A 12,201-nucleotide genomic window follows, 5' to 3' on the forward strand; every position below is an offset into this window, starting at 1 on the left:
AGTAACCATGGTGACCTGATCTGGTCATAGTGTGTTCTCGGCTGCCTGAACCCACGTCACTGCAGTTTCAGTCGGCTCTGAACACGTCACTACTTAAGACTCAGCTGGACAGGATGACGGCTGGCTGAGCAAACACCATGGGGGAGTGTAGGATTTTCCACTTTCACCACCCGCATCTAACACACAGTGCAAGAAAACAGCAAAATATAAACACGGGAACTCAAGAGCAATAGAATAACCTGATGAGAAGTAATTTCGTTTGTCCAGCCACAGAGGCATTTCTCTGTCTGCCCTTGAGATGAAGTGCACGAAATATTTTGGCTGTTGTCCAGTCTTATCTGTTGTGTTAGTGTTAGCCGTGACGTCTGCTCTGCCGAGGCCTTGAAATGATCATCCAAAGTATTTGTTGCTCATCCAAAATTAACAGGAGATTTCCTTGTGTGTTATCACACCTGGGGGGGGTCGTGTGAGGTCGGTTATCTCCTAGAGCGGTGGTATGTCCAACAGAGAGGATGTTTATTTTCAGGTGGACATGTGGGAAAAATCATTATGAAACTACAAGATTAATTTGGAGATCATTACAGTTACTCTGGTGCATAGTTCTCATAGCACAGTAGAACAGTGGAAGAGGAACTGTATGAATGATTGAAACCCTTAACACAGGGAATGACAATCTAACCGCAGTGGTTAAGCAGATATCAGAGTGATCCCTCCAAAACGTTTTGCTCCTAACACTGATATCAGACTAGCTGATGTGCTTCTGTGGCAGTCTGCCCTCTCTGCCCTCTCTTCAATCTGTAAACAAGATGCACTCACACATGCTAAGTCGCCATCTCCGTCTCTTAAGTGTCCTCTTCATTTCACCTCAGCTTGTTCGAACACACAGAGAGGGTGTAAAGACTGCAAACTAAATCTGCTATCTCTCCCGGCAGTGCCCCCCCCGTATTTGGATATGCTAGTTCAATGCCGCCTGAACTCCCTGACAACAATGAGGGTTTGTGTTCATTGTGTGGAGGCCTAATGTTTTTTTCCTCTCTAATGACCTCAGACCTGAGCACAGCCCCATTACTGGGCCGTAAGATGTGAGCAAGCTGATAAAGACCTGCTCTCTCTGCTCCTTTTGTTCGGGAGTAGGATTGTGTCAGAGTGGGACGTGTGAGGATCCACTCAGTGTCATTAACACATTCAAATCCTGAGGCTTCGTGGATGGATTATCTCCATAGTCCCTCTGTAACTGCATAAATTAGCACGCTAATGTGGAAATCAAAGCAAAAGTGTTGCTTAGATGGGCAATTGTTTTCTACTGTATTATCTCACAGGGCATTGAGTCAGGAAGTATTGAAGGTATCTACACATTAAAACGTTATTTAAGATGCATATAGATGTATCATGCATGCAGAAAATATGGAAGTGGACTCTATTTTTACCAAATGTGCTTTCAGCTCATTCTGCATTGAGAGGAAGACAACAGTTTAGTTCCACAAAGTAATCATTGGAATATTTCAGCTCCTGGTTTAGTTTCCATTCATTTCTATGAAAAGGCCTCGTCTCTGGTTGCCTGCCAGCTTGCAGGTCTTTGCTGTAATTAGAGCTTCATTTCTCCTTTCACCTGGACTGTCTGAGCAATCTCATCGTTGCTAGGCACCTGAGCAGAGGTGGAAAGCATAATGCATCACACCAATATGTCCACCTCCGTCTCTTTCTCTCTGTCTATATGTGTGTGCATCCTTTTTTCACTGTCTCCAAATCCCTGGCAATTTAAATTGATTTATGGATTCACACAGTTTTCTTTTCAATGGTCGGATGCAGTGATGAATACGCTGTATGAACCTCTGTGTCTCCTGTGAAGGTGTAACTCATATGAAGAGTCATTTATATAAACTGATGACATCACCACCTGTGAAATTGACTTTTTTGTTGCGCTCTAATGGGGCTCAAAGGTCACCACTATAATGCAAAATCATTTAATGAATGTGATGCATTGAGGTTTTTAAGAGAGGAGTGATGGGGAATGTCTCTAATTTCTATGAGAGAATATGACAACGAATAATGTCCATAGGTTAAAAACTGTATCAATTAATTTGTCCGCTCCTTTAGTTATTATTTCATTGTTAACTTAATGTAAATTGGCCCAAACCATCCAGAGGTCTAGTGAGGTCATTCATCCATCACAGCACAGTAACAAGTCAAATCAATATTTATCAAAATGATATATGGAAGATAGAATGTGAGCACTGCATCATCATCATCTGTTTTGCTATTTTTACGAAAGACATCTGTTCACCTTACAGATTGAGGACATTTGGACGGTCCTCACTAAAGGGCTTCTTGAGCATTAACATTTGCTTTAAGAGTTAGAATTAAGTTTAAGTTAGTGTTCTCAGAGGATACAAGTACAGTGTGTGTTTGTGTGTGTCTGTGTGTTGGTGTCTGTGTGTGTGTTTATGAGAGAGACAGAGTTAAATCGACCTCTCTTGTTTTCAGAAAATCAATAGTTTCCCAGAGTAAAAACAAAGCACATGTCCATTCCCTGCAGTTAGCATCTATTGGATTTTTAGAAAAGGAGACATACCTATATAGGTGTGGGCCTGTGATTAAAATAAGTCCATGTATTTTATATCTTAATCATAGTTTTTATATAGTATATACTTATATAGTTTTCCATTGACTTTCTGAAGTCCTGGCACTTGCACAAACATGACAGCTGAGAGGTCTTTACACTGCTCACCCTCTGGACTCAGCTCACTCCAGGCTGGACCAGAAAATGAGAGAGGGGTAGAGAGAGAGAGAGAGAAATGAGAGAGGGAGAGAGAAACATGAAGAGAGAGAGAGATAGTCCAGCGTGCAGCAACAATTCAACTTGCAGAGGAGGGATGTGGCAGATCTCAGCTGGTGAGACTGTGAGTGTGCACGGAAGTAAACCCTCCTGCTGCCTCCAAGTGAACGCACAGATGGTGAGAGGACGCTGGGCTGGTGGATAGAGGAGGACACACACAGCTCCACACACCACAGTGTCATCTCTGCCGGAGCTATGGACGCGCTGCAGGCGGAGCAGGCTGGAGAAAACCCGGAGGACAAGTACCGCGCTCTGGCCTATGACACGGCTCTGAGCACCCTGGTGGCGGTGGCCGTGTACGTGGTGGTGAAAGTGAGCCTGGACGGAATCAGACAGTGGCGGACCCGGATCTCGGTGCTCGTCGTGGGTTCGGGACCCGTGGGGCTGACGGCCGCGCTGGTCGCTGTCCGCTCCGGGAAGGTGCTGAAACTGACCGTGCTGGATGAGCGGTACCGGAGCGCGCTGCTGTGCCGACCCCAGCAGATCGCGCTGGATCCCCGGAGCGTGAAGTTCCTGCTGGGACTCGGGGTGGACTTTGACAACATGGAGGGCTGCTGGCACGACGAGCACTTCTTCACCAGGATCGGCGTGTTTCAGGAGCACCTGCTGAGCATCCTGGAGCAGAAGAAACAGAAAGTGGAGGTCAAGGTGCAGCTGGGAACCAAGGTACTGCTGTCTCTGATAACATCTCACTCTCTTATGATTCACTTGAGATTCACTACTGACAACAACCCCTCAACTCATCTGTCATCGCTGCTCCCTTCATCTCTATCAGACATTTTTCTTATGTACAAATACTTTAAACATGTACAGACTTTTCCATTATGTTACAAACTGGTTCTTCTGATTAATGCTATTTTACTGATGTTCTCAGTTACACTCGGCATCTATTGCACTTCTGTGCACCCTGGGAGAGAGATCCCTCACATGTGGCTCTCTGGGGTTTCCATGTTTCCCCCTGTTAAAAGGTTTTTTTTGGCAGTTGATCATTACTCTTGTTGAGGTTGCTGGGAAGAGGATGTCACACCTTTTTAAGCCCTTTGAGACAGGTTACATTTCCTTTCAAACTACAATGTCTCTTATGCAAAGCCACCGATCTGGAAATGATGTGTGATCACGTTGTAGAGAGGAGACACTCTCTTATAATGGCTTTCATAGCCTGATCCTCCCTGAGTTACAGCAGTCAAAGAAAAGAGGGTTGTCTGATGGATAAGCAGTGATGGCGACAGAGATGTCTGTTCCCCGCTCTCCTCTTATGAGAACCTGGTCCAGGCTTTCTCTATAGCTCACTCTTTCCTTTTCTGACATTTGAAAAGCCATTTCAACATGAGCCACTTTGCCCTTTAAAACATCCGGTAGAGATTTGTACTCACTTTTCTTTGCTTGTTCACAGTTTACAGGTTTCTGCAGATCTATTTTTTTTATTAACAGACATATACAGTATGTAGGTATGATATTGTATAACTCCTCCAAAGCTTCTCCTCATATGACATTGTATAATATCAGACTGAAGGCTGCCTCATCAGTGGAAATAACCTGTTATGTAAGCTGACCTCAAACCTGAGGACATTCAGGCCATGTGGGCAGTAAAAGACAACATTTTAGGAAACAGTTTCCAATCCTAGTGTTTTACAGCATCTAAGTAACACAGATTTTTAAATTGTAATCCTGTTTGAATTCAAAATGATTTGAGACTTCCAGCAAGGCATTTATTAAGAGCATCACCTGTATCATAGTGTGTTCATGCAGCTGATTTTTAAAAACAACAACAGATATCAGACTAATGTTGATGTAAGCTTCATGATAAAATAACAGATGTTGTTCCTGTCTTATTGAAAAGTTAAGTTTCTTAGATACTCCTCACTGTGGAGGCCCACACCATGAGGACAATAACATCACATTAAGCCTCTCTCCTCCAGCCTGACCTCCACTATAGGACAAAGAAACCTCTCACAGGAAAACAATGACCCGATGCTTAGTGAATATTTGTGTCATTGCCGGATACCAGAGTCGAGACTATTTTCATCCCTCCTCCATTAAAGTTGGGTCAGAGCGTCACTGAGGATATTGAGACAGGGTTTTTATTGACCATTGGTGTTTTTTCCTTCCATGAATCATACAGTAGTAAACATATCTAGTAGCTGTATACTTGTATGTTGCTACCCTTCTCTCTGCTGTCATTCCTGTTATCTGTAGCAAACTTCCCTACTATCCACCAAACTTCATGAGCTGGAAGACAAAGTCAAGAGGATCCTTGATCACAACAAACTTCAGTTTCGTTCAGAGTCTATGCCAAGTCTTCCATTTCCTCTTGAGTAGACAGGACACTGTGTTTGATTACTTTTTTGTTTTTTCCCTCACAACCTCCAAAGATCTGAGTATGTAAGAGGGATCTTTTAAATCACTTGTTCGCTGCCGTCTGAATGGATTAAACTTAGATATCTCTGGCTCTGAGCCAACACAGACCCTGCTCAGGCCCCTTTTTATTCTTCCTTTCACCCTGTCAGTCTTTCCCCATCTCACTTTGTCCTGCTCTCTCTTGTCCTCTGCACAGACAAGTGCCTTGTGTTTTACTGAGGGGCAGCGGTGCATACATAGGCATAATAATAAATCTCTGTGAGAGACGCACTGCTGCTTAGACAAGTACAGCCTCTGGAGTACATTGTAAAAGCTTGCGGGGTGATATTACGGTACAGACTATTTGTCTCTCAAATTAATACACAGTGGTAGAAAAATAAATCAAATCATTTGATGTAAAAGTTATCAGAAGTATTATTTATGTAAAATAAAGTAATCAAAAAATGTATTATTTTCCTTTTTTTTTTTTATATTGATGCTCTTAAAGGTCCAGTGTGTAAGATTTAGGTGAAAGGGAACTATTGGCAGAAATTTAACGTAGAATAATCCTCACAATATTTTCATTAGTTAGTTTTATCTAAATTGTATGAATTGTAGTTTTCTTTACCCCAGAAAAGGCTCTTAATATTCAAATACTTTTTATTTAAATACTTTATATTTACATCAAGGGGGTCCTCTCTACGGAGGCCACCATGTTTTTTACATTAGTCCAGACTGAACAAACGAAACACCTTTTGAGTTTTTATGACAACTAAAGTTCACCACAGGTTCTTTTTCATGTTTGGAAGGAGAGGGTGAAATGAGGGGTGTTCAGCTGCAACATGCAATTTCAACACTAGATATCACTAAATTCTACACACTGTACCTGTAGAGTCAAACAATTAATCTGAAATTTGATTGACAGATAATTAATTGGAAATTATACATTATTATTATATTATAGATTTTTTTTGTTTGTTTTCTTCTTGTTGTTTCAGTTCACTGAGGAATACCTGCGCCGCATCACTCAGACTGACTGGCCGAGTGTGATCGTGGTGGCTGATGGGTCGTGCGGTGACTCGTGTTCGGTGCTGGGCATCAGCTCTGACTACACTGTGGATTCCTGCCATGCCTATGGAGCTAATGCAGCAATAGAGAGACTAGACCAAAGACAGGTCATTGCATGTGCACACACACATGCATACACACTCACACATGGACATACACTAACAGATGCATTCACTCTTGTGCATACACTGAGGCAATAATCCAATGTTTGCTGTTGGAAGGAATGAAGAGAGTAGAAACAGGATATTGCTTTGAAGGTGACTTTATTCGGCCTCATGAAGCTGATCAGAGCAAACAGAGATGTGGACCTGCCAACAGCAACTGAGCACAATATCTGGTTTCTCATATAAACAGCCAGATTTCAGCTGGCAGGCTGTTTGGACTTGTCACTGTCAACCCTGGCAATATTTTGATTTACTCATTGAATCTGGTAAGAGCAGTGGATGGAGGCAGACGATGACCATGATAAAGCTCTGGATTCATTACGCCTCCCCTGCTCAGACTCATAATCTGTTCCCTGGTGTGAATACGAATGAAGATATCAACACATCAGCTGCAGTGTTTTTCACATGGTGCATCAAAGGTCATTTGTTATTATATAGGCAGATGGTTCCGTGAATGATGACTCAGTGTCACTGGAAGATCCATAAAAGACTGAGTAGATAAATAAGAGACATCTCCAAAGAGTAATCGCCTCTAAAACTGCCCCTGAAATAATTTAATGAATTCTTTCTTTGACTGTGTAATATTATATCAGCCCATGGGGGGCAATGGCCAATATTTTGGGGCTTCCTGTGTAGACAGCAGATATCTGAGACTCTGTACATATTTACGGTCCGGCTAGTTTCTTTTACCACATGAGTCGAATGTTTCTCCACACAAAACACAAACAGCATTACTTTTTTTGTTGGTGTTCTGGGTCCAGGACACATTTTGACTAATCTCTATCAACAGCTGTCTGCATATGAATGCAGACACCTATTCTGCTCTCCACGTGGACTGTTTCCCTGCGGGCAATCGAAGCCTGCTCAAACGTGACTGGTCAAACTAGAGATGAAAACCAGAATCTTGTCCTCACCCACAGATTCTGCACATTCACATGCACGATCTGTTTATAGAGGTTATTAACAGACAGACAGCCTCTGGTCACCATTTACTGGCAGAGGCGTTCAGAAGACTCCGAAGACAGACGTACAAAATATCACACTCCTGCTGAAGTGGAGACAAATGATATTTACAGCAGTGGTCTGCTCCTCATCATTAACCGTCTGTATAAAATGACTTGTGTTGATGACAGGTTGGTTTTAGGATTATATACAGTGATAATCTGTCCGACAGGGAAGATTCATTTGGAGAAATAATCGTGTTGAGGTGAAAAATCCCCAGGCTAATATCTAACTAATACCAAACACAGATATCGTCTCCCTTGCTATTTTATGCCCCATAACCATTGATATCACATTCTCCTCTGTGCCTCTGTTGCTGCCTTTTATTGGCCCCCTGTCTCTGCGACTGTTTCCTGTAGTGATTGAATTTACCCCTCAGGATATGATCTGGTCAGCCCTGCCGTCCCTTCCATCCCAGTCTGCGCTCTCTTCCCTCGCTCGTCTCCCTCGGCTGCACTAAACACTGTTTCATCTCACGTGGCTGGTTTGTGTCATCAAAAAGAAAATTGATCAAATCTGGCTTGAGGGGAAACGGGGGAGTCGATGCCAGATTGAGCCACTGAATGAAAAACAAGCCATTCTTAATCTCCACTCAAGTGACAACAGCCCCACAGGCAGGAATGGTCTGTAGGTAATGTTCAATGTGTTTTTACCACATACACATCATAAGGTGCATGTATGTTATGAAGTAGACCTACTGAGAAGATATATTGCTCATGTCTAAATGTTGATATCATCACTGATAGTCCCTGAATATTTTTACCACAATGTTACTCCCCCCGTCTGTTTGTTTGTTGGTTTGGAAGCAAGATTACACAAATACAAAACGATGGATTCCCACGAAACCTGTGGACAGGATGCAGTTTGTGTCAGGGAAGAAGCCATTGAATTTTTTCCTTTTTCCTTAACATTGTGAGAGTCTCATGATGTTTTTCAACATTTTAACAGTTTTCCCAAAGAATAATTCATGGGTTAATTCATGGGTTAATTCATGGGTTAATTCATGGGTCCTGGTGAAAAGAAAATCCGGCATTTTTAAGTATCTGCTATATATGTATGTATCTGCTCTGAGTGCCATTCTAGTTTACTCTAGTGTCTCCGCTGTCCTTCTGCCCTATCTCATTACCTCAGGTACCCACTCCAGAGATCCGTGCCCACAGTCTCTACTTCGACCTGTCAGCCTACGGCGTGGAGGCCCTCCGAGAGCACCGAAACCCAACCACCAAACCCGGCTTTCACCTGAAGATCTACGGCACCTTCAGAAACCGCTACATGGCCCTTGTCTGCCCCACATCTGACACCAAGATGGTTCGATTCCTCAGGCACACGGCCAACTCTTCTGTGAGGCTCTGCTCTTTTTTTATGCTGCTCACTATCATTGATGAGAATCTAGGTCTGAAGGATGTCAAGCTGTGTGTGTGTGTGTGTGTGTGTGTGTGTGTGTGTGTGTGTGTGTGTGTGTGTGTGTGTGTGTGTGTGTGTGTGTGTGTGTGTGTGTGTGTGTGTGTGTGTGTGTGTGTGTGGAAGCCATCTGTACCCTGCTGTTACACATCAGTGAAAAAACAGAGGGTGGCATTTTTCCTTCCTGTGCTGAACACCAGGCGGTTGGTGTTGTATTTAAACTCTCTGTGTTTTCATGTGAAGTGCACAGCTCTGATGATGTGTAGCCTGTAGCCACAGTGTGCAGCGTAGTACTCACTCACAGGTTTGTAGCAAAACCATCCTTGGAACGCTTGTTGCTATGTGGGTGGCCATTCAGATGCACTGTTACTTGGTAACAGATGACTGTGCAAGTATGGGTCAAAGAAGAGCAGAGAGACGGAGCCAGAGAAACTGTTGTCACTCAATACCCACAATTACTGTGGAATCAATGAGGAGGCACGTAGCAATGTGAGGACACATTTTCATCTCCAGCTTTTATACTTTAACAGGAAAGCAGTCATCACAGATGTTAAATAAACAGCATATAACTGTAGACGTATAGCACATGATAATTATTTGTCTTATTGATAAAATATATTATTATTTCCTTCAGTATTCACTTAAATGTTTAATATATGGAAAAGCCCAGAACGCTGCCTGCACATTGCCTGATTCATCCAACCCACATGTGAACAGCATAATTTACTCTTGATTGACAACTGATGAGTCATCTTTATGTCTAGTTTACCTTAGATGTGGGATCAGTTATGATGCAACTTTCCGTGCATGTTTCTCATACTATGTTTAAAGTGATCAGCTTCACAACAAGTATATGTTTTACACGCTGTTTAGTGATCCCAGTTGTAAATACATTGCATTAAGTTGGTTGGTTATCAGAGCCTTCATATGTGTGTGTAAATGTGATCATCTTGTCAGTTTATCAGGAGAAGAAGTCGTCCTTAATGATGCTTTAAACCAGGAGACATGTCTTTTAACTGTCCCTGTTTTGTCGTCCAGATCATGAAGAACATTTTCCATCAGTCCTTCAATGCCTACAAGACGGACATCGAGCCTCGGCTCAGCGATGTGACGCACCACCACATGCAGTGCAGCCGCCGTCTCTTTGAGATTCAGCTGTCACACAGACGCATCAGCGCTGCTTACATTGAAGGGGACAACGTGGCGGTCACTGTGGAGGGGGAGGCAGCACGAGTCCTCAACTTTGACACAGGTACGGGTCTGTGAAATACCAGTTATTACATGGCCAAGAGTAGAAGGGCACATTTAAAACACAGTATTATATTACATTATATGTGCAATAAGTAGAAAGTAGATGAAGTTGAGATTTAACATCGAAGGTCCTAATAGCTGGAAACAGCACTTTGAATCAATGGAACAGAAAGAGATGCAAATGAAAACAGAGTGTATATTGTTTTTATTCATGTGATGTGTGTGTGTATTTGTGTTGATGGGAGTGTGACTCATTGCTGCACTTAATTACCTCTCAGCTGATGCTCTGTGTTTATGTATATGTGCTGTGTTTCTCATTCAGTCTGCAGCTGTGACTTCAAGGTTACAGTTCAGTATTTGTCTGTAAAATGGGGAACAGAACTTATAAATATGTGGTTTGCAATAGCAAGATAGATTTCATTTGATGTGTGTATAATGTGTACGCCTCCTCCTATACTCCTCTCCTCTCCTCTCCTCTCCTCTCCTCTCCTCTCCTCTCCTCTCCTCTCCTCTCCTCTCTCTCTTCATCTTCCAGGTTGTGGGGTAAATCTTGGTATGCGTGGTCTGGAGTCGATGGCATTGTTCATTTACCAAACAGCCACCGCCGTGGACCAGAATGATATTCTCGAAGCGCTGTCAGTGAAGATGCAGCACTCCAGACAAGTGGCTGAGACCTTCAGGCAGACCGGCCTGGCTGAATCAATGTATGAATGAAGCAGAGGGACATCCTGGTGAATGCACAACACCAAAAAGTGGAAAGTGCTGGTGGATCATTTATGTTTACAACAAATGTTTACAATGAATTACGTCTGAAGCTGAAATAGACCACTAATGGTTTCATCCTGAATGGAGCTGGATGCGTGTGAGCTGTGAACAGCTGGGTAATGGATGTAAACATGTGCCCATAAGTCTTTGTGACGTTCAGTGAGTAGATCTGCTCTTAAGGAAGAATAGCACTGGCCACATGTTCCATATGGGAAGCTCTTCTGATTTCAGCTTACAAAGCGAGATAAGTGACTTGATTTCCAGAAGTGGTCTGATTGTGCTTAGTGGACGACAGGAGAACACATGTGTAGAATCAGATGATGTGATGCAGCTGCTCCAAAGTTTTCTCATCGAGCCTTTTGTCTTCGTGTTGGTTTGACAATGTGCTGATAATCATGGTGATTATGTTGTGAGTCATTTGCTTTAGCGGCTTATTTTCTGTGCTATTTTTATAAATTAAGAATTGTGGCACATTTCAAAAATAGGGGACTGGAACCATAATATGGAGAAACTATATTGTGACAGATTTATATTTTGCTGGCCTCACATTTTCACTTTTCTTGGGATATTTTTCTCAAGGTGATCTGAACAATAGAATCACCCATTATTAAGATCGTTATTTCAGATGAAGGAGACTGTGCTGATTACAATGTCCTGCTCCTGTTGACGTGCCAATAAAGATGAAAACACATTGATTTAGTAAGAATGATATGGATCTTACATGAAACCCTTTCATTGGTGGTCATTGTTAAAATGTAATAGATATTTAATATTAAAGTAAAAACAGAGAAGATAGTCAGGTCAGGAAAAAAATGAAGCATCAACGTGAATTACATTTTTATTATATGTATCAAAGCTGCCTATTTAACAATGTAACAGATTTTGTTGTATTAAGATAAAATAATATGATGAAAAACAACAGACTGAGTTTTATGTTAATAAGTTTCGGTAAATGTCAAAATATTTTCTATTATTACAGTTTCAGAGGCAAGGACACACCATTTCCACACTGGCTGATATGAAGCAGTACTGCTCTCTAGTGGTGCAGTCTGTCAGTTACATCTGCTCAGATTCAGGATATCTTAGTCGTGTTTTAATAAGACAAATATTTCAGTATTAATGTATAAAAGCAAATAATCCTTCAAAGATCTTTACATTGATCACAAGAGCTCAATCTTTAGATACTAAAATGCTTGTGAAATGATGCATATACAACCCAACAATATATATATATATATATATATATATATATATATATATATATATATATATATATTTTAACATTCTATAAAACTACAGTGAGAATATTTTCGGTGTTAAGTAAAACAGCTATGATAGGTACAGTTGTTATTAAGATTTAGATGGTACAACAAACTG

The 12,201-nt window shown here is 41.9% G+C and overlaps 1 protein-coding gene across 1 annotated transcript; it reads left to right on the forward strand.

Annotated features, from left to right (window-relative positions):
- Positions 1 to 2,879: 2,879 nt before the first annotated feature.
- On the forward strand, positions 2,880 to 11,735 carry LOC109624042 (uncharacterized). Its single transcript, XM_069528368.1, has 5 exons — positions 2,880 to 3,502; positions 6,172 to 6,348; positions 8,539 to 8,748; positions 9,847 to 10,060; positions 10,595 to 11,735. Exons 1-5 carry the CDS (start codon positions 3,032 to 3,034, stop codon positions 10,771 to 10,773), a joined length of 1,251 nt encoding a protein of 416 aa, XP_069384469.1. The 5' UTR covers positions 2,880 to 3,031; the 3' UTR covers positions 10,774 to 11,735.
- The last annotated feature ends 466 nt before the right edge of the window (positions 11,736 to 12,201 follow it).

This window comes from Paralichthys olivaceus, chromosome 7 (assembly GCF_024713975.1).
Source record: "Paralichthys olivaceus isolate ysfri-2021 chromosome 7, ASM2471397v2, whole genome shotgun sequence".
In the NCBI taxonomy this organism is placed as follows: Eukaryota; Metazoa; Chordata; class Actinopteri; order Pleuronectiformes; family Paralichthyidae; genus Paralichthys; species Paralichthys olivaceus.